We start from the raw sequence: 24,093 nt of genomic DNA, 5'->3' as shown, positions 1-24,093 counted from the left end.
GCTTGCCTAACTCATGGGCTAGTGAACGAAAACCAAAATAGAAACGTAAAAGGAGTTTTAAAGGCTGGAAAGGTCCATAAAGATTAAAGTAATTATTGTTATATCTAAAATGAATGAAGTCCTCTGTGTTTGTGTGTATCAATAGGTGCAGAGGTCAAAACAGATTGATTGATTGATTGATTGATTGGTTTGTTTATTTACCTTGAGTCTAGTTGACACGAAATGTTAGTTTCAGGTGTACAACATAGTGATTCACAGTCTCTATAGGTTTGCTTCGCTCACTGCAAGTGTATACAATACCATTGACTTTATTCCCTGTGCTGTGCCTTTTATTCCCATGACCGCTTTTATTCCCATTCATTCCCATGGAACGAATGTTCCATAACTGGAAGCCTCTACCTCCCACTCCTTTCACCCATTTTGCCCATCCCCTGACCCCCTTTCTTCTGGGAACCGTCAGTTTGCTCTCTGTATTTATAGATCTGTTTCTGGTTTTTGTAAAACATGTATTTAGATTTACACTTGTTCTACTGAACACTTGAAGAACATAGATTTCCAGTCTGAATGACAGTTATTACCTGTTCAGATAAGGATTTAGCCTTTTCTTCTGCTTCCTTCAGGCAAATCTCCAAGGCCTCGACTTGAGCCAAAATAAATGCCATCTGTCCGGTTTCCAGGGACTCTTTCTTTAAAAAAATAATCAAGTATTACTTTTTGATATGGATAGCTTCCTGAGTGTATCTTAAGCAACTTTATGGATTAAGGACAGGGTTAATAAAGTCATACACATCATCTCCTTTTCTTCAACACAGTAATAAAACAGTGAAATGTTATAAAAACAAGAGTCTGACTTAACAGTTTAATGTCTAAGTGGGAGGGTAAAAAATGCATATTAAATTATGACAATGAACGACTTTAGAAAGTTAGACTAAAATTACCCACACTGGAATTTGGTTCATCTGCAGCTTTTTGTTCTTGATACAAACAGAACCTTCCTTCAAGAGGCCAAGACCAGAATTTCACATTCCTAGTGAGAGCTGTCACCTCGAATGCCTCTATTTTTAGCATCCACCTATCCCGAGGAACAGAACCATGTGAACTCAGAGAAGCTCGATTCCTCTGATCGTCACTTTCTTATCACAAGTGTCATTAAAACAAAGATACCACAGGGTTTAGAATCAGATCATTCTTGCCCAGAATATGGCTAGGATGACTGAAATCAGCAGATATGGAGACTTGGCCTCTCCACGGTTTTCTGTAGTTGATCTTTCTCATCTCCAAGCAAAAGAGTATATACACCATTGGTATGGAAATATCAATTACAGGCCCTGCTGAGACTAGAGCACTTCCTGACAACTCTGGCTATCTTGACAATTAATTAACAATTACACGGCAATGTGAAAACTTGAAAAGGGAGACTTCATACGTGCTAGGATTATGACCTTCCTCCAGCCATCTTGGGTGTGTCCTGTTCTCTTGTGAATGCTCAGGCTCCTATAGCTGCTTCCAATTACCCCATGAAAAGAAAGAGCTGTTTTCATTCTTTTCTTTTCCTTTTTTCTATTTTTTTCTTTTCTTTCTTTCCTTTTTTTTGGACTGCTGCTTTGTTTTCTTCCTTTGGTTTAGGAGCCCACCAATTTTATACATGTGTGCATTTCCTAATGATACAATAAAGCCATCTGGTGGTAAATGGACCCAGCCATAAAGATAAAGCATTCATTCAGGTCCTATAGTTGTTTGTACAGCACTCTGAACCCTAGGGCCCTGCCATGGGCCTCTCATATAAATGAAACTCCATAGGATGCAGGGCAAAGAAATGGTGCTACATTCCAAAAGAGCCTGGCTCCTAGATCACTCAAGGCTGCATAATCCCCACCCCCAACCCCCCCCACACACACCAATCAGACTTTGGGGGATGAACATCTTGGGCTACAACAATATCTGGAGTAAATCAATGATCCTCAGCATCCATAATGATTCCAATACATTTCAAAAGTCAGTCCAGAAAAAATAAATCTCAAAAAATGAACCTCAACACAAAACTCTTGTGTATTTACACCTATAGATAATTCATGCTACAAAACATTTTATGTAGAAAGGGGAAATTTCAAGAGGCCAAACTATTTCAAAAAGGTTGGGAATTCTGGGTCTAGTTGCTATTTGCAGGGAGAAACTTCTTGTCTAATGTTTGATCTCAAGAGGAAGTTTCTTAAATTTTTTGTGAGTAGATCAAGCAAGATCAATTAATCGGTTTCTCTAGACCTTTCTCTCCAAACATCCCAAATTTCCCTAGCCAAGAAGGACAATCATTTCCAGCAAGAGAGAAGCTTTGTAAGTCAAAGCCAAATGAAATAGACTTGCCTGAAGAGTGCTAGTAGATGCCATAGGACTTTTTAATACATGTGGATTTAAGAAATCACCACGTGTTACCGAACAGGAGAGTCCTGAGCAAACTGAAGAATGCAGTCTATCTTTGGCACCTATGATCGAGCTGCAAGCTATCACTCTCCACTCTCTAACTGGCCTTCCTGTTCTCCCACTCCCTTAAAGGAAAGAGCCATAAATGTATCTATGCAGACGTGAAAATGGCTTCTACATAGGCAAGCACTCTTTGAAAGGAAGCAACTCCCATTTACCAAACAAAGGAATAAAAATTAAACCAAGAATAATTTCAGAGATAAGGACATACATGGGGTTTGAAGTTTTAGAGGCAGGTGTGTTGTTTCAAGGACCCTAAAGAAGTTAGGCATAGTTAGTCACTGTCCTAGTTTTGCAGGATGGAAAGGTGGAAAAGCAGAAAATGGGACTTCTACCATAAAGTTCATTCTGCTTCAGGCACATGTGGCCACACCCCCACATAAAGCCACTTACGTTTATTATGAACATAAAACTGTCTTGGTAGTTAAAGTAATTGATGAGTGAATTATACTAATCAAAAGTCTGTTAAATGCTATCACATGTTGAAAATATATGATTTATACAGGTGTTTGGGTTTTGATCCTGTCTGTGGATTTTCGAGTGGTAAATTCCAGCAATTCAATGGGAGTTCCAGTTTTGAACTTCTACTTTTTGTCTTAAAAACTTCTACCTAAATATCAATCCAGTCATCTAAGTACAGGTAACTAAGATAACCAAGATGAGTAAACTAAAAGAATGCTACAAATTAAGAATTCAAATTAAACTTTTTGGCTACAATAAAGACACTAGAGTCTTACGCATGCGTGTTAAAGTTGACAGTTTGCTAATTGACAAATCTTATTCAAAATTGTGAGTCAATTATTGTTTAGTTGTCCAGGGTCCTCATTTGAGGATCTGGAGGAAAATCTATTCTTTTTATCTAACTTAAATTTTCTCGATGACACTAACCCATCTCAGCATCTTTTTATTGTCCCCTTCCTTACTTTTAAGTCAGTATTTCTTTGTCTTATGATGACCTTGCCCTTCTTCCTCAGCCATACAAACTCCTTCCACTCTTCGGGACTGGTTCAAAGTCTCTGACCCAGATCCTCCCCCTGCCTCTGAATCCACGTGCAACACAGGTAGAAAGGGTCCTGCCTGCACAGCGCTGAGCATTTAGTAGGAGCCCAGTAAGTAGCTGTTGATGGATTGAAGGCTCAGCCATCAAAGAAAGTGGTTGCACCAGGGGTGCACTCCCCTCTGCTGATAGGCTTCTTTGAGCAATCCTTTCCATGTATCCAGCCTGGGATGCTGGCGCGGGTCAGAGCCCTAGGGAAATTCTGCTCGCCAAAGGCCAGGTACAAGCTTGAGTAGCAGAAAGCCAGGAGGTGGCCATGACTTGGGTGATGATGGCAGGGTTGTCCTGAAGACTAAGTAAGCTAAAGCAGGTAACTACTTAGAAATGCTCAGTTCATGTTATTATTAGTAATTCCATTGCCCCAACTTCTTTAAAGAGAATCATTTGATATTAAAACTTTCTAGCTTATTTTTAAACCCTAGTAAAAGGATGTCCCCATTGCGGCACTTTTGTTACAGCAAGTGATCAAACGATAGTAGCGGGAAATTCAAGTATGCAATTAGAACAAAGTTAATGTGCTAAATATGTGCGTGTGCATTTGTTTAAAAGTAAGATTGCTAAATAAAGGTGTGATGATAGCAAATAGCACCTTCACAGAAGAGCGTTTTGACGTGGGTCAGTTTAAGACGATTAAATGTTTCCAGCATTCTGAAACTTCGAATGTACAGGGATCCAGCAGCAGCTCCTGCCCAGTGGTTCAGTCACTTCATGCCAGATAAAACATGCTTTCAACACATTTTGCAATGGTCAAGCTTCATGCTCGATGTCTCTTCTATGCTTTCCCCCTGCTTGACCAGCACTGAAGGCTCTAAACTTCTTTACCTTTCTATAACCTGCTCATATCTCTCATGCTGATGAAAGTTTTTCCGTAGCCTCCCACCTCAGCCCCTTACTCTGTACAGTTTATGTTATCCCTACCCACCCTGTTTGGTGATCAGAATTCATCTTACAGTGGAAATTTCATCACTCTCATGTCCTTTTGTGCTTAACTTTTGCAACAATATCTTAGGCTAAATTGCCAGTTTCTATTTAGGCAACCATTTAAAAAACTCAATTTTTCCTGATTTCAATCCATTCTAATGGAAACAGTATTCCTCTGTGTTGGAATTGCCTAAACAGTCTGCTAATACGATAATTTTTATTCAAAATTGAACACACTACAACTCTTGTCAAAGTCCAGGGGAAAGAAGGTTCTAGAAAGTGCCTATCAATATGCCTGTGAGGGAGATCGACATTGGGAGGATGTCAGATGAGCACTGACTAAGCACAGCACTGCTTGTAATCTGGAAGGCCACATTCTGGACCTGACCACATCCCTTGGGCTGTGTGACTTCTGGGTTTCACTTCTTCGGGCCTCAATTTCTCATCTTTAAATGAGGCATGTATTGGGTACATCTGAGCAGGAAACACTCCATTGGAGTGATTGAGGGGAGTTTAGTGGAGGGACTATATACAAACCTGTGGGCACAGTTAAGGGCATGAACAAAGGATGGCGGGGCACTCCCAAGAAGTGAAGGTAATCTTTGCCTCCCCTTGAATGGGAGAGGTAGGGGAAGAGATAATAGCAGAATATCTAGAAAGAGAGCTTGAGGAGAGGGCCATGTCTGTGAGCTGACACCTAGAGAGAAAGAACCACTGCCAACCTGTGCTCAGACCTAATGGTGGACAGACCAGTGGAATAAATAGCCTGACTTCCTCTTCTCTTACCCTGGGTTCTTCTGTATCTCCCTTGGGCTGAGCCCAAAAAAAGCCAGAGGGTAAGAGACCCTGAATGACAAGTCCAGAGAGACCAGTGAGCCTGGAAAGCAGAGTAGGGGAAGGGTGGAGAATGGATCTGGAAAGAGAAACGAAACCTCAGGTCAAAGGGGTTTAATTATATGAGTGGTTCCCAAATGCTAGCCCATAGATCTGTATTGGTTTGGGATAATATCTCCACCCGTAGCAAGAAAAAGACGGAAGTAAAATTTTAAAAAAACATTATGAATTTTTCATGAAACCAAATTTATTCCATTTAGAGAACTGTCCTTTATTCTGAGATTATGATCGTTCTATATACTTTGGTGTTAAGAGGATGTTTCTTTAACAAATGATGGTGATAATATATGGAAATTATTCTTTTAGTGAATTTTCTTCAAAAAAAATGAAAAGTTGGCAGTGCTACGAGATCTAATCCCAATTATTGTGGAGGTGGAAATTCTTGTGGGTTTATGAAATCTAAAAGTATAGAGACCCTCTGTCTAAGTCATCTCTGTTAAGTTATGAATTGAATGTTTTATCAGGCAGTCTTTCCAGAACTATGGTCTCTGAATTCCCCTTGGCCAAGTCCAACATGGACCTGTATTCAATATCAGGTTGCTGTAGCAAGGTCCAGGATACAACTTTTCTAGGAAAAAAAAAAAACAAAACATTTCTAAAGGTCAATCTTTCATCCTGTGAAAGATTTGACTACTTTTTTTCTTTTTTTAAAAATTTTTAAAAAATTATTTATTTATTTATTTGACAGAGAGAGACACAGCGAGAGAGGGAACACAAGCAGGGGGAGGGGGAGAGGGAGAAGCAGGATCCCCACAGAGCAGGGAGCCCGATGTGGGACTTGATCCCAGGACCCTGGGATCATGACCTGAGCCGAAGGCAGTCGCTTAACCGACTGAGCCACCCAGGCGCCCAAGATTTGACTACTTTTTCATTTCTATAGCATCACTGATAGAAAAAAGAATAAAAGAAGAGAGATTCAAAAGGAATTGTTGACTCAGATATTAACTTATAAAAAGATTGTTGCCGTGGAAGTTAAAGAGAAATGACCATGTGACGTTTGATAGCTTCATAAATAACTTTAAATAATGGCTTACCAGAAACTCTTAACAAGCTAACTCTCATTTTAATTCACTTCAACACATTAAGTTAAAAAAATATTTATTAAAGACTCACTCTTTGACAGATGAAGCTAAGCAATGGGGAAATGAGCAGTAAGAAGACTGACAGGATTAATACCCTCACCAGAACTCTTAGCTTAGAATTTCTCTCCAATACAAAAATCCTAGGATTTTAGTTTTAATGTAAAAATCAAAAGAATGTCAGAAGCTTGGTGGTTAATTTAACCTTTTTATGCTCATTCATAATATACGGTTCTTGGCTTTGGGGGCTTGTTCTTTTCTCTTTGATGAGGATGCTGGTAGATGTTAGAAGGAAGTGAGAGGCAGTCCTAACCTGTTTTCAAATATTCCAGATCTTTCTCAAATAACATTGCTTTATAGCTTTTTAGAGACCATGTACATATAGTATCAGAGGAGAAAAGGGACCTAGTAAGCAATGTGTATCTTCCATTGTTTAAGGTAAAATTAACAGTAAAACTGGGACTGGTTTTCAGGTATTCAGGTAAGAGGACACCTGAATTTGGGTTCGTATTATGTTACAGAATTTGTTCTGTGACCCAAAATAGCCCTCCACTGTTTTCATTTTATGGGATAATTTCTTAGAACTTTGAGCATCACAAATCTCTTTTAGCACCTGATAATATCTGTGAATTCTCTTATAAAAAAAATGCATATACATGTGTTGCATGTGTGCTTACCCATGTACATGCTCCCGTACATGCTTACACACACACGACCACAATTTTGCATGTAATTTTAGATTGTTTAAGCATCTTCTTCAATGACATCCATGTGGCCCAAATTATGGATTCCTTGTTTAGGAATTTGTTTCTATGCTAGCTACCTTCAATTTTTATTCTAAAGTAAAAGATCAAATTTTAGTGAATGAGAGTATCACTACGTTCTTGCTGCCTCTACTGTAAGTCATGCAAATGAATAAAAAAAATAATCCTTTTTTCCTAGGGAAATGACCCAAACTCAAACGAAACAACATAGTTTCTCTTTCTAGAGGGGAGAGCAAGTAGCATGTCTTCCCAGGGGAGCCTGGTTCCTATAACTGAAACCTCACAACCACCAGTGACCAGGAAGTGAACATTTTAATAATGACTATATATTTCCTTCATAATAAAATAGGACACAACAAGGGAATTTGATATGAAAAACAGATTTTTATGTCTTTAAAAAATGAATGAGAGGAAAAAATAGGGACTTAATGGATATCGACTTTCAGCTTCGCAAAATGAGAAAGTTCTGGAGATTGTTGCACAAAAATGTAAACATGCTTTACACTCCTCAGCTGTGCATTTTAAAAATCATTAAAATGGGGCGCCTGGGTGGCTCAGTTGGTTGGGCGACTGCCTTCAGCTCAGGTCATGATCCTGGAGTCCCGGGATCGAGTCCCGCATCGGGCTCCCTGCTCGGCAGGGAGTCTGCTCCTCCCTCTGACCCTCCTCCCTCTCATGCTCTCTGTCTCTCATTCTCTCTCTCTCAATAAATAAATAAAATCTTAAAAAAATAAAAAATAAAAATCATTAAAATGGTCCATTTTATAAGATATGGATTTTATCACAATTTTAAAAAGTAACTTAGTATAAAACAAGTTATAAAGCACATAAATTACGGAGTGAAGGAATTAGTTGATGTTAAAATTAATTCAACTACTCTTTACCTATTACACAGCACTGTTGTGAGAACACAATGAAAAAATTTTGGATTTTGATTTCTTTAATAAAAAAAGTCCAAAATATACTATTTGTTTTTAAATAGAATTTTTGTTCAGTGGGACGTATAATAATACAAATACTTTTCCCATTAGTAAAGACAGTATTTTGAATAGTCGAGTCTTTTTGTGACAGGATTATTTTTTTCCACACATCATACTTAGGTTTAGATTTTGAGTACTTTGGCATATTAGCCAACAATGTTTTCACGTTCCTACTGTATCCCAGTCTTTTAGGAAATGCACTTGCCTGTAGGAAGAAGGATTTTCAGCTTGGCTTATGGCGGAGCCGGTGGGGGGGGGGTGGCGGTGATGGCCTTTTATTGCCCAAACTGACTGTGGCTTTTCAAACAGTTTTGGGAATAAATTATTGCTATACTGTGTATAATCAACAACAAATGTTTTATGATAGTTCAGTGTATAGGTAATTTTTTTCCACCAGTGAATTTTAGGTTCTAAATAAGTAAACTTAAAAAAAAATCCAAGAATTTTAACTGTAATGTTAAGAACTTCTGTACTCTAATGATATTGTTCCAGAACCTAGCTAGAAAGTCCTCAGTTGAACTTGATGTTCTGTGAGAAACCTTTTCCACAAGAAGCCTTCCCCCACCCCAACCCAGCCTGGGATTTGCACAGACTCCTCTCTTTACCAGGATCTAAAGGAGAAATATGTTATGAATCCTTTCAGATCAGATAAAAGTTCAGTAACAATTTCCATAGTACATTCCAACATGATAAGGTAAGCAGAGGACAGATGGGAGAGCTCTCTTTTGCTGTGAATTTCCACTTCTTTTAAGGTCTCTCAGTCAGAATGTGACTAAGAAGCATGGCCAGCATATCAAAGAAGAGGGCACACCAGCCCAGGATTAGCTACCCAGTAGGCTTCGCTTTCTCATCTATGAAAGGAGACCATTATACCTAATTCATCTTGTACCCTGAGATAACCATGTGTCATGCTGTTTTGATGGCCTAGTGTCTTTACCTGTTTGGAAGATTTCCCATCTCATGAATCCCATCTCTCCAAAGTGGAAAAGCCAGGAACGCCCTCTCAAGCATCCTTTGCATCCAAGGTGTAGGCCTGTGACTCAGGCTCCATCAGTCAGAGGCACCACCCTGAGATGTCAAGGTGGACGAAAGTGGTATGAGAAAGGTGCCAAATAGAATGGAATGTGGCCGGGTGGACAGGGTCATCATCCTGTTTCCAGAGGCTGCAGTGACAGAGGACTTAGAAGTAATACCTCATATTCAGGGGAAGTGACAAGTGATGTGGGGCCTATGTCCAATGGCAGCAATAGTAGGTACCTCCCCAGAATCTGGGGTGGTTAATTGGCCGTGATCTCCAAGCCCGGTTCTCCGACTCTCCTAGAGAACCCATTGAAATACCTAATATCCTTTAGTAACTCATTTTTCCCTTAATACTAACTGTAATGAATTTTGTTGATTGAGCCTCCATTTCCTCCCCTCTAAAAATGGAGAAAATGATAAGTCCGTGGGGGCTGCTGTAATGATTAAATGTGGGAATACTGAAAAATGCTTAGCCTGACCCCTGAGCCATAGAAGAAAGTTTTTGCAAAGATCATCATCTTTTTAACCTCTAGGTTTTTAGATTTCTATTGTGTAGCTTCTGGATGCTCACAACCTAGGAAAGAAGCTGAGGGTTGATTACAAAGGCCAGCGACTCTTATAAACTCTAGAGGTCTTGGCATCATGTGACTATATCTAGCCTGGTTACTCTTTATTGGAGAAAGTAGGTCATTATACATAATATAAGAGCAAGAATTTGAAACAAAGTAGAAGAGGGCACAGCCTGTACCCTCTTCTGCCTGCTCAAGAAAGTTATTTCTATATCAGCTCCATTTCTTCCCTTCCTTAACTTTCTTGCTAGTGTTGTTGTTTTGGGCTTTTGAAATGGAAAGGAGGAGATAGAAGAAGAGCAAGAGGAAGAGCAATTGTAATCTCTACACCCAATGTGGGCCATGAACTCGCAACCCAGAGACTAAGAGTCACATGCTCTTCAACTGAGCCAGCCAGGCACCCTCCCCGCCCCCAAGGAACTGGAGTTACAGAAACTTGAGACAAGCTGTCTTGTGAGATAGAACCTTATGGAAAAAGAAAGAAGGATTAATATATATACATCTGAAACTTCCCCCCATATACTGTTTAATTAATGAAATTTCATCTTCAGTATACCAACAGAGTTCACTGGGCCCAAATGTAGTATTGACTTTCTTTTTTCAAGCTGTTCTATTCTTAAAAATCTGTATTTCATGTCTTTTATCCTTTTTTAGAGATTCTTACAAAGAACAAAGAATATATATTAATTTTTTAAAAGCATAGTAAAACTCATTCTATCTTCCAATTATCAACACACCCATTGGAACATTTTTTTTTTTTAAGATTTTATTTATTTTTTAGAGAGCGAGCAAGAGAGAAACAGCATGAGAGGGGAGAGGGTCAGAGGGAGAAGCAGGCTCCCTGCCGAGCCAGGAGCCCGATGTGGGACTCAATCTCAGGACCCTGGGATCATGACCTGAGCCGAAGGCAGACGCCTAACCATCTGAGCCACCCAGGCGCCCACGCATTGGAACATTTTATGAAGCTAAGATATCTTGTGGGATCTTAATGGTCTTTTTTTCCTGTATTTCAAACATATTGCCACTGAATCATTGTAAGAATTATTTTTTATCATCATTTATCAATTATTTCCAAATGTAACTTTTTAAAAAAGACTAAAAGGCAAAGAATTGTGTAATTGACTAGAAGTACAATACAATAGTAAAATTAATAATCATCTTTCAATTTCCTATTGTGTTGCCAAAAGTATTGAATCATCTTTCGAGGTATAAAGGGGGAGACATTATTTTTACACTTTTGGCTTTCACTAGACATGGTGAGAATACTGCATTTTCCATCTTCCATTCATAATGCCCAAAGAAAAGAAAATTGACAGAGAAATACATTTTCACAGTTCTTAGACAAATCAGAAGATGAATATGAAGAGCAGCACTCTTGCTCGGTACTGTGCACTGCACTAGCCATTAACCATATGTGGTTTTGAGTACTTGAGATGTGGTCAGTTTGAACTGAGATGTATTGTAAGTATAAAACACACACAAGGGGCGCCTGGGTGGCTCAGTCGTTAAGCGTCTGCCTTCAGCTCAGGTCATGATCCCAGGGTCCTGGGATCGAGCCCCACATCAGGCTCTCTGCTCAGCGGGAAGCCTGCTTCTCCCTCTCCCACTCCCCCTGCTTGTGTTCCCTCTCTCGCTGTGTCTCTATCTGTCAAATAAATAAATAAAATCTTTTAAAAAATTAAAAAAATAAAACCCACACAAGATTTTGAAGACTTAGCACAATATACGAGAATGTAAGATATTTCAATATATTTTTAAATGGAGTACATGTTAAAATGACAATATTTTGGATACATTAGGTTAAATGAAATATATTCTTAAAATTTGCTTTCACCTATTTAAGTGTTTAATGTAGCTGTTAGAAAATTTAAAATGACATAGATGGCTTGCAGTTTATTTATTTTGGACAGTGTAGCTCTAGACACTAATGTTGATAATGGAATTACTCATGCAAGTAAAATAGACTATACATTTTCAGCTCATGACTTCCTAGAGACTTAGATGAATATCCTCAAACTCATGAGTCAATGAATGAAAAAACACATCTCTAGAGACTAAATAGGACATAGGGTATTCTCATAAAAGACAAAGTCTATCACATAATATATATATTTATTTATTTATTTATTTGAGAGAGAGAATGAGATAGAGAGAGAGAGCATGAGAGGGGGGAGGGTCAGAGGGAGAAGCAGACTCCCTGCTGAGCAGGGAGCCCAATGTGGGACTCGATCCTGGGACTCCAGGATCGTGACCTGAGCCGAAGGCAGTTGCTTAACCAACTGAGCCACCCAGGCGCCCTATCACATAATATTTTTTAACAAGAACTTGGACTTCCCTTTTTTGTTAAGAGGACGTGTAACCATATTTTCCCATCTTTTATGTGCCACAATTTTTACTAGATAACAAAGATATTTGCTATGTTTAAATTTTTATCAAAATTTTAATAGGATTTTTTTAAAAAAAAAACTATGCCTTTATTCTTCTGTAAATTATTTAAAAAAAGGACTTTAAAAATAAAAAATTTAGTTGGGTTTATTTGATCCAGATGGTAAATGATGATGATTATTTTCCTTGTATACTAAGGGTTAGGAACTTGAGGAATTTGAAAGGTACCTTATGGGTACTAGACTGTTTCTTTTTTCTTTTGTTTTGTTTAGTATTTTTTTATTTATTTGGGAGAGAGAGAGAGAGAAAGAGAGTGTGAGTGGGGGAGGGGCAGAGGGAGACCTCTGGACCCTTGGATCATGACCTGAGCTGAAGGCAGGTGCTTAACCGACTGAGCCACCCAGCCACCCCGTAGACTGTTTCTTTTAAACCACAACTCAGTTTTGAGATTGGACAATATGGATCTCAGCATTACATGTTAGGCAGCCATAAAGAAAGTTATTATGAGAGACTTTTTTCTAGATTTTCAGGGACATGATCAAAAAAGAATGTCAGAACACATCTGAAGGCAAGAAGCCTAAATGGCTGTTTTATTCAGAAGGAGAAAAATTAATAAGATTCAGAATATAGTCACCATGGACATAGATATTTCTATTTTAAGAAGTATTCCAAGTAGAAAGAGCCCCTAGGGAAAGCAGGCTGTTCTAGAATTTATAGCATTTTCCTTAGGCATTTGAGGGAAGCAAAACAGGGCTTGCTCCTTTCCAAAGAATGTTCTGAACCACATTTAATTTAAAAATATCTTACAATTTAATTTTCCTTTGCATTAAATGTATGATTCAGGAACATTTTCTTCCCTAAGTGAAAAACACAATATGTCCAGTTATTCAAAAACAAACACAATGAGAATCATTCACACATTTATTGAGCTCCTTTTATGTAGGACCCAGAGCTAAACCCCGGGGGATAAAGATGAATTAATCAAATTCCTTACCCTGCAGGAGCTCATAATGTGATATAAGTTGAGAAAAGGAGGAGAGATAAAGTAGACTTCAATTTTATAAGGATAGGAAAGGAGAAAGGGAAAAAGACATGTACTGACATTATCTCTGTGCCATGATTTTCTATGTATTACGTCCCAAAACTTCAAATATGATGAAAGGTATAAAAATAAGAGGAATTCATCCAGATTCCTACCACCCAGAGATTGACGCATGTTGTGGACTGAATGTGTCCCATGCCCACTGGCATTCATAAGTGGCAGTCCTGACTTCCAATGTTACAGTATTAGGAGATGTAGTCTCTGGGAAGCCGTAACGTTTAGACATAGTCATCAGGGTGGGATCCTCATGATGGGATTAGTGTCCTTAAAGGAATAAAGCAGAGTACTCTGTCCCTCTGGTACCTTTTCTCTCTCCCTCTCCTTCTTTTCCTTCATGCCTTTCTCTCCCTGTCCCCTTACCTCTTCCCACCCCAACAATATGAGAATACAGCAACCAGGCAACCATCTGCAAGCCAGGACCAACCATGCTGGCACCTCGATCTCTGACTTAACCACCAGAACTGTGAGAAATAAATGTCTATTATTGAAGCCCCCCAATCTGTGGTATTTCGTTATGGCAGCCCAAGCAGACTAAGGCCACATTTGGTGCATTACTTTCTATTTTGTCTGTGTGTGTGTGCATTACTTTCTAGACTTGTATGTGTGTACCTGTGAGATACATAATGTGTAAAACATCAGTTCACGGTATACATGGTTATATATGGCTAAATGGTAATCATTTGCAATTAGCAATGTGTCATAGGTATAACCTATATTTGAACGATGATAGATGTTCTATTCCATAATTTTTTAAGTAAGCTCTACACCCAACGTGTAGCTTGAACTCATGACCCTGAGATCAAGAGTCGCATGCTCTACTGACTAAGCCAGTGAAGTGCCCCATATTCCCTAATTTCTAATTTAAAAATTACCATATATTTAAAGGTCACAATAAATGTTACTAAGTGCATATAGTTTTCCCTACTATTGGAGAACCGTGTAGTAAGCATATTTATACATCCTTGTGGACTTGTTTTTTATTTTCTTAATATAAACAGGAAAAGTGGTAACTGGATTTTAGAGTATATACTTGATACATATTTCTGATTACATCCCGCAAATTAACCCTCCCACCCACAGTATATGAGAATCATAGTTTTCTTACAACTTTGCCAGTAATGACATTTTCAATACTTTTTTTGAGGTGTAATTGGCATACAGTATAATATTAGTTTCAGGTATATAATAAAGTATTTTGACATTTATATACATTGCCAAATGGCCACCATAATAAATCTAGTTACTGTCTGTCACCTTAAAAAGTTAATACAATGTTATTGACTGTATTCCCCATGCTGTACATTACATCACCATAATTATTTTTTTCATAACTGGAAGCTTGTACTTATTAATCTTCTTCACCCATTTTGCCCACTCCCAGCCTTCATCCCCTATGGCAATCAAAATCTGTTCTCTATATCTACAAGTTTGGGTCCTGTTTTGTTTCTTTTGTTTTTTAGATCTCAAGTATAAGTGAGATCAAACGGTATTTCTCTTTGTCTGACTTATTTCACTTAGAATAATAGCCTCAAGGTCCATCCATGTTGCCCAAATGGCAAAATTTCATTTTTTATAGCTGAGTAATATTCCATTGCACATATGTACCACATTTTCTTTATCCATTCATCCGTAGGTTATATCCATACATTGGCTGTTATAAATAATGCTGCATTGAATATGTGGGTGGCATATACCTTTTTGATTTAGTGTTTTCATTTTCTTTGGATAGATACCCAGCAGCGGAATTGCTGGGTCGTGTGGCACTGCTATTTGTAATTTTTTGAAGACCCTCCATACTGCTTTCCATAGTGGCTACACCAGTTTACATTCCCATCCACAGAGCACAAGAGTTCCCTTTTCTCCACATCCTCACCAACACTTGTTATTTCTTGTCTTTTTTATAATAGCCATTCTAACAAGTATTAGATGATAACACATTGTGGTTTTTATTTGCATTTCCCTGATGATTAATAATGTTGAGCAGATTGTTTATGTGCCTATGACATCTGTATTCTTCTTTGGAGAAATATCTATTCAGATCCTCTGCCTGTTTTTTAATCAGATACTTTGTAATTGAGTTTTATGAGTTCTTTATATATTTTGGATATTAACCCCTTATCCAATATATATTCACAAATATTTTTTTCCTATTCAGTAGGTTGTCTTTTTATTCTGTTGATGGTTTCCTTTCCTGTGCAGAAGGTTTTTGGTTTGGTGTAGTCCCATTTATTTATTTTTCCTTTTATTTCCTTTGCCTTTGGAGTCAGAGCCCCCAAAAATCACTAAGACTGATATCAAGGAGCTTACCCACTTTGTTTCTCCGAGAAGTTTTAAGGTTTCAGGTCTTACATTCAAATCTATAATCTACTTTGAGTTGATTTTTGTATATTGTATAAGATTCCAGTTTCATTCTTTTGCATGTGGCTGTCCACTTTTCCCATTACCATATATTGAAGAGGTTGTCTTTTCCCCATTGTATATTCTTGCCTTCTTGGTTATAAATAAATTGACCGTATATACATGGATTATTTCGGGGCTCTTTATTCTCTTCCATTCATCTATATGTCTATTTCTATGCCATTACCATACTGTTTTGATTACTATAGCTTTGTGGTATAGTTTGAAATCAGGGAGCATGATACCTCCAGTTTTGTTCTTTTTAAAGATTGTTTTGGTAATTGGGGGTCTTTTGTGGTTCCATACAAATTTTAGAATTTTTTGTTCTAGTTCTATGAAAAATGTCATTGGAATTTTGATTGCATTGAATCTATAGATTGCTTTGGGTAGTATGAATATTTTAACAATATTAATTCTTCCAATCCATGAACATGGAATATCTTTCCATTTATTTGTGTCTTATCCAATTTCTTTCATCAATGCCATAGTTTTCATTGTACAGGTCTTTGACTTCCTTGGTTAAATTTATGCCTAGCTATTTTACTCTTTTTGATGTGATTGTAAATCAGATTGTTTTCTTGATTTCTCTTTCTGATAGTTCAGTAAAGTTGAAGGATACAAAATAAATATGCAGAAATATGCTGCATTTCCATATACTAGTAATGAACTATCAAAAACAAAAGTAGATATAGAGATGTAGATATAGATATAGATATAGATATAGATATAGATATAGATATAGATCTCTCCATTTGGTCTAATGCATCATTTAAGGCTGATGTTTCTTGTTAATTTTCTGCCTGGATGATCCATTCATTGATGTAAGTGGGGTGTTAAAATCCCCTGCCACTATTGTATTGCTGGAAATTTCTCCATTTAGGTCTGTTAATATTTGGTGTATATATTTTGGTGCTCTTATGTTGGGTGTGTATATATTCATAAATATTATATGGTCTTACTGAATTGACCCATTTATTATTATGTAGTGCCTGTCTTTGTCTTTTATTACAATCTTTATTTTAAAATCTATTTTGTCTGATATGACTATAGCTACACCAGCTTTCTTTTTGTTTTTATTTCTACAATATACCTTTTTTCATCCTTTCATTTTCAGTGTCTGTGTGTCTGATGTGAATCTCTTATAGGAAGTGTACAGATCTGTCTTATTTTTGTTTTGTTTTGTTTTTTACCCATTCAGCCCCTCTATGTGTTTTGCTTGGAAATTTAGTCCATTTATATTTAAAGTAATTACTGATAGATATGTACTTACTGCCATTTTGTTAGTTGTTTTCTGGCTGTTTTTGTAGTTCCTCTCTGTTCTTTTCTTCTCTTTCTCTCTTTTCCCTTCTATATTGATAACATTTCCAGTGTTATTTTATATTCCTTTCTCATTTTCCTTTATGTATTACTCTAAGTTTTTGCTTTGTGGTTACTGTAAGTTTCACATATATCACCCTATGTATCTAACAATCTATCTAAAATTAATAGCAATTTAAATTTAAGCACATTCCAAAACTACATTTTTGTTCCCTCCACATTTGATGTTTTTGATGTCACTTTTTACAACTTTTTATGTATCACTTAACTAATAGTAATTTTAGTTAATTTTACTACTTTTGTTTTAACCTCCTTAGCAGCTTTATAAGTGGTTAATCTACTACCTTGACACCATATTTACCTTTTCTAGTGAGATTTTCACTTTTGTATTTAACTAGTGCCCACTTCTTTTTAGCTTAACGTAGTCCCTTTAATACTTCTTGTAAGGCCATTTTAGTAGTGATGAACTCCTTTCACTTTTGCCTGTTGGAAAACTCTTTATCTCTTCTTCAGATAGGAATGATAACCTTGCTGGGTAGAATATTTTTGGTGAGAAGTTTTTTGTTTTTTAGGGGTTTTTTTTCATCACTTTGAATATGCCATAAGCCATTGTCTTCTGCCTTGCAAAGTTTCTGGTGCGAAAACTGTTGATAGCCTTATGGGATTTCCCTTGTACATAACAATTTTTTTCTCTTGCTTCTTTTAAGATTCTGTCTTCATCTTTAACTGTTGACATTTTTATTTTAATGTGCTTTGGTGTGGCTCTCCTTGAGTTCATTTCATTTGAAACTCTCTGGAATTCCTGAACCTGGATGTCTGTGTCCTTCCCTAGCTAAGGGAAGTTCGCATCTATCATTTATTTCTTCAAGTAAAATTTCTACCCTTTTCTATCTTCTCCTTATGGGACCTCTATAATGGGAATGCTATTCTGCTTTATGTTGTCGTGAAGGCCCCTTATGTTATTTTCATTTTTAAAAAATTCTTTTGTCTTTTTGCTGCTTTGTATTCCAGCTCTCTAATACATTGTTCTACTTCATCCAGTCTGCTATTTAATCCTCTAGCATGTTGTTCCCTTCAGTTATTGTCTTCCTCAGCTCTGTGACTTCTATTTGGTACTTTAGGTTTTTCTCTTTCCTTGTGGAAGTTCTCACTGCATTCAGCCATTCTTTTTTTAAAAAAAAGATTTTATTTATTTATTCATGAGAGACAGAGAGAGAGACAGAGGCAGAGGGAGAAGCAGGCTCCCCACGGAGCAGGGAGCCCGATGCGGGACTCGATCCCAGGACCCTGGGATCATGACCTGAGCTGAAGGCAGACGCTTAACCATCTGAGCCACCCAGGCGCCCTTATTTTTATTTTTTTTTTTAAGATTTTATTTATTTATTTGAGAGATAGAATGAGAGACAGCACGAGAGGGAAGAGGGTCAGAGGGAGAAGCAGACTCCCCGCCGAGCAGGGAGCCCAATGTGGGACTCGATCCCAGGACCCTGGGATCATGACCTGAGCCGAAGGCAGACGCTTAACCGACTGAGGCACCCAGGCATCCCACATTCAGCCATTCTTTTCCTGAGTTCAGTGTATAAGTCCCTTTCTGAGAAGTCTTATTGAGATGTAGTAAGGCTAAAGGGTATACAAGGATGATGTCTCCCTACTTACATTCCCTGGATACACTTCCTTAGTCCTAGATGTGTGGTAAACCTGAAGCCTATTCATCAGGCTAAAGCTCCAGACTAAGAAAATAGGCATTTTTCAAGAAAGACTGGAGGTGTGTTTCAACTTGCTGTCGGTACAGGGCCCTGAGAGTGGTGCCTGACAAGAATTGTCTTTCTGGTTGTTACGGTCCTGTGCAGCTCTGGAGCATCCATCCTCAAGACCACCAGGTGATGAAGGGGTGTTCCCTGTGTAAACTGCATGCACACTCTGGCTTTAGCAAGGCTGCTGAAGAGTGTAGTAGGCAGAACTTCAGAAAGGCAGTGGGAAGATGTCTTGATTGTATGCACTTATGGGCTTCAGCAATGCAGCAAAGGAATGCCTTGTCTGTGAGAGCATGCTGGCTTTAGGCTGGGAGTAGGAGAATGACACAACTATTTGCACTCACCTGCCCCAGCCAGAGATCAAGGGAGACTGCAACCAACTATGCTCTCCAGCCTCAGCAAATGCCCCAACTGCTCACCCTTAGCTGTACCACCAAGGCATAGGAGGGCGCAGTATCTGAGCTCATCCACTTGCCCTAGCAGGCTCTGAGGAAAGTGCAACAATGGCATTCCCCAATGCCTCCATCTCTGAGTAGTGTCTCAGCCATCCCCTACTTCCCCTACCCCCTGCCAAAGCCTCAAGATCACCAAATGAATCTCTTTCACATATAGTCTAGGTACTTTTCAAGCTATGTTTTCAATGGATCTTGGGGTGAGTGAGACCACATGTGAGCCCTCCAAAAGGGGAAATTTCAATTCCCCCTGGCACTTTGGGATTTTTGGACATCTGCCCTGTTGTTTTTCCAAGCCAGATATACTGGCAGCTCATCTTTCCATTGCAGATCCCAGGGGCTGGGGTGCCCAATGCAGGGCACCAATACCTTGCTCCTCTAGGAGACATGCCTGTCTGGGGAGATTCTTCCCTATTGTGTTTGTGGCCAGGGGTGAAAGGCTTATGAGACTATGTTTCTCCCTCTCTTACCCATGTCTTGAGGTCCTTTGATACTTTGCTTTAGAAAGTAGTTCATCTAGTTTTCAGATCTTTTCAGAGGGAAATGATCCATATGTAGCTATAGATTGGGTGTGTCTGTGGGAGGTGGTGAGTTCAGGGTATTCCTATATTGCCATCTTGGACCCCCTGCTTCTAAATACTTTTTATATCTGTCACACTTACAAGTAAATATGATACCTAAGTTTAAAAATTTTTAGTGTCTTTGTCTTCCACTATTTGGACCTATTATATGATATTTGCAAATTTGGACATCTTATTGGATATCTGTATGCCTTAAGACTTTTGTAAATTGTGATTTGTGTCCTTTGTACTTTTATTTTTAAGGGCTAATTTTTTCCTCATTGATTTATATGAGACCATAACATATTAAGGATATTATGTTATAATAGGTGGTATAAATATTTTCTATTACTTATTTTGTATATTTATAAATGCTTCATAAATGGGTTGAAAGAGTGGTAAGTTTTCTCACAAGATATAGAATTTTCAGAGACTAAATTAGCTTCTCATCCTTGTGTCTTAATGCATTAATTTGTCCAAGGAGAGAGTCAACTTTTTGAAGAAGCAAACTCTAATCAAAACTTGGAGAAACATTCATTTCTCTGAACCTCATCAAGTACAGATAACACATCACATTGATTCAAATTATTAGCCATATTTTGAAATAACTAATTGACTTTGAAACTTGATCTAACACAAAGAGCTCAACTATTGACATGAAGACCTGGGGCTATTATTCCTAGCAGCAAATTTCAGTTTAACAAAACTATCAAAACAAATTAAGCCAATGTTATTCTATCTGCCTGATGAGATTGAAGGCAGACAGAGGCCAAGCTTAAGTCCTGAGAGCCTGCATCCTTGTGCTTCTCCCTCAGGGGTCACTCTTCCAGTCTCAAGGAGACATACTCCTTTGGGAAAGGCTAGATTGAATAACTGTCCTAGCCCTTTGGGAGGATATTCTCTCTCAGTTTTGGAAAGTATTTTTCTTCGGACCACAGCAATTGAAGTGTGCTCTCAGAGTCAGACTGATTGATTAGATGGTCCGGAAACACACTTCCCCCTTGCCATGTCTTCCTCTGATCTAAACCTTCAGGTTTGAGAAGTTGAGCAAATTTTACATGAAACTTGGGTTTATTCAGAATATAGCCCTGAAAGTAAATGAAATATATGTACTTAACTTTTATCTATTTAAATGTGTATACATTTAACTTTTGTCCCATTTTTGTACTTCACAACTTCCCTCCTTCTATACATACAGACTTCTCAACATTTCCACCCTCACAGAAAATAAAATGTGTCAGCACCACACAGCACCAATTGGCATGCATTCCCCAAATAGTGCCCGTTGTTTGAAACTCTTTGCCATTTGAAGGAGCCAAATGGAGAAAGAAATGTCATGGGGATTTGATGAAACATATTTGCAGACACTCAAATGCTTCAGCCACTGATGCCTCTTGGGGAAATTCTGAAAAACATCCTATCTGTAAACAATCTGTTTCAGTGCCACACGTTTTTTAAATTTCTTTGCCCATTGACATTTAAAAAAAATAAAGGAACACATTTGCATGTGAAAACAGGACCTTTTGTTTCTTATACATATACTTTATCATAGAAATTAAAACAAAATGGGTCATCTGGCCCATTTGCTTGTGAAGGGTCATTTTCTAAAGAAATCCTAGTTCTTTGGCCAACCTCATTTTGAACGGCTAAGATCTTTCTTATGGCCTCTGTTCCGAAGTTAAACAGAACTTATTATTAAAATGAGAAATTCTAGAGCTAATGTTTTCTTTTGTATCCATCTATAGCATTTCTTTTTCTTTTCCTTAGGCTTAATTCTTTCTTTTTAAACTAGTTTTATATTGCTGTAATTTTTGTCCACCAACATATTTTTGAAAATTCTCTTAGGCTCATGATATTATTTCACTTCCTCAGCTTTTGAAGCTGTTTTAAGCCACATGACTTCTTTGACTAATGAAATGGAAGTGGTACATGTAACTTCCAATTTATCCCTCCTTCATTTGCTACCTGTGAGGACTGCAGAAGTGCATTCCCAGGTGAAATTTCCATCCAGAGGGTCTCTTAGTTAACTATGATGAATAGAATCCCTCTCCATCACACCTTGGATGGATGTTGTGAAAAAGAAATAAATTCTTCAGATAAATAAAATATTAAGCCATTTGCTGCCTGCAACTAGTAGCCTGCAAAAATTTTAAGAATAATCAAATTAAACTGAAATGAATTGAAGTTTTGGTCTTTCTTGATAATAACCGAAGGAAGAATTATCTTTCTCACCGATTACAAGTCTAGCATCACTACCACCATTCGATGCACTACTTGATCTGAAATCTCTGTTGAAGTTGCTTATGTATAGCATTCAGGCTATACAATTTATGTTAGGTGAATTTGAGATGACTGTACAGGGACAGAGTGGGGATGGGGGCAGGAGAGTATGATATGAATCAGCCCCTCAATTATTGCAAGATCTCAACATGAAAGAAGCTATATGAGAGGTTGAACAATGGGTAAAAACTGCAATGGATGTGTTATCTCACATCCCAGCATCTAGGGAGATAACATTACTCTTCCAGATAGAGTAATGTTAGATACTGTCTAGATAACTAGCAGATATCCTCAGAAGTAAAGACTCAATTTCTACACTATTTGTGTTCTTTTGTGGGGAAAAACTCAGTTTTTTTCGATCAAATAGATTTTCATACTTTGTTAAATAGTTTGCTTCCTTAAAGTCTGTGAACATAGATTCATTAAATCTCTTCTATGAAGAAATATTTCTCTGAAAGGCTATCAAAATTACAATGACAGTATCTATTCATCTTTTGTCTTGCCCTAAGTGACAGCACAGTGGCAGTTTTGCATTTCCTATGAATTTCCATTTGCAAAACCTTATGCATTAGGTTAGACCTATTTTGATTTTGTGATTCTATTAGGTTAGGGTCCCTGGGGAGCAGATTACTGGAGGTGGCTCTTGGGAGCAACACCTATAAAGGAAGAGGGAGCAGAAATGCAACAGCAGCCTCAGCAATTCTGTGGGGGTTGTGGATCAGGTCTGGCCTTTCAGAATTGTCCTCAGTCTAAGGAAAGAGCATCAACCAGTCATTGGATACAAGATGACCCTGGGGCATCAGAGCTCTTCCAACTGAGGGACATTCCTAGAGAGAGACTCAGCTCTGAGTTATCATCAAGCACAGTGAACTCAAAATCGATCAGTTGATCTAAATGTAAAACCTAAAACTATAAGACTTCTGGAAGAAAACAAGACAAAATATTTGTGACCTTGGGCAAAGATCAGATACCAAAAGTCTGATCCATGAAAGTACAAAGTGATAAATTAGACTTCATAAAAATTAATAACTTCTGCCCTTCTAAAGACACTGTTAAGAGAATGAGAAGAGTAACCAGAGACTGGAGAAAGTAATTGCAAAACACATACCTGAAAAACTACTTGTGTCTAGAATACATAAAGAATTCTAATCCAATAATAGGAAACAAGAAACTTAAAAATGGACAAAAGATTTCAATATATACTTCACCAGATAAGATGTAAGGATGGCAAATAAACACAATAAAGGTGCTCAGCACCATTAGCTATTAAGGAAATGCAAATGCAAGCCACACTGAGATGAGGACTACATCTATCAGAATGGCTAAAACTGAAAAGGCTGACCCTACCGGGATTGGAGAGAATGTGGATAAACTCAAACTCTCGACATGCTGGTAGAAATGTAAAATGTAACCACCACTTTGAAAAACAGTTTGATGGTTTTTAAGAAAATTAAAAGTATATCTACAGTATGATTCAATTGTTTCACTCTTAGGTATTCACCCAAGAAAAAAGAAAGCATATGTCCATACAAACACTTGTATGGGAATATTTATAGCAGCTTTATTTGTCAGAGTCAAACACTGGAAATAACCTAAATGTCAGCCAACAGGTGAAGGGATAAACAAACTTACATTCAATACAGTGGGATACTATTCAATAAAAATGAATTATTGATACACACTACAACATAGATGAAGCTCAAAACAGTTTTGCCAAGTGAAAGAAGCCAGTAAAGGGGTTACATACTGTGTGACTCCATTTATATAAAGCTCAAGGAAATGCAAAATAATACACAGTGACACAAAGCAAATCAGTGCTTCCTTGAGAATGGTCTATAGGCAGGTGGGGAGAAGTGGGTGAGAGAGATGACAGAGGAGCATGAGAAACTCCTGGGGGTGATGGAAAGTTTCCTTCTCTTGACTGGTTTGTATACATATGTCAAAGTCAAGTTTGCTTCAGTAAGAGAGAGACAGAAGGAAGGAAAGGAAGGGAAGGAAGGGAAGAAAGAAGGAAGGAAGGAAGGAAGGGTGGGAGGAAGGAAGGAAGGAAGAGTGGGAGGGAGGGAGGAAGGGAGGAAGGAAAG

The 24,093-nt window shown here is 37.9% G+C and overlaps 1 protein-coding gene across 1 annotated transcript in view; it reads right to left on the bottom strand.

Moving 5' to 3' along the window:
• The window catches only part of CCDC192 (coiled-coil domain containing 192), a 208,077-nt gene that overhangs the window by 173,780 nt on the left and 10,204 nt on the right, over nucleotides 1–24,093 (bottom strand). Inside the window, exon 5 of the mRNA XM_035015036.1 lies at nucleotides 579–686. Within this exon, the coding sequence (XP_034870927.1) occupies nucleotides 579–686 (108 nt within the window). The remainder of the gene's footprint in view (nucleotides 1–578; nucleotides 687–24,093) is intronic.

Source organism: Mirounga leonina, unplaced genomic scaffold, assembly GCF_011800145.1.
Source record: "Mirounga leonina isolate KUSES-001 unplaced genomic scaffold, KU_Mleo_1.0 Mir_168, whole genome shotgun sequence".
Classification (NCBI taxonomy): Eukaryota; Metazoa; Chordata; class Mammalia; order Carnivora; family Phocidae; genus Mirounga; species Mirounga leonina.
This window is presented reverse-complemented; position numbering and strand designations above follow the sequence as displayed.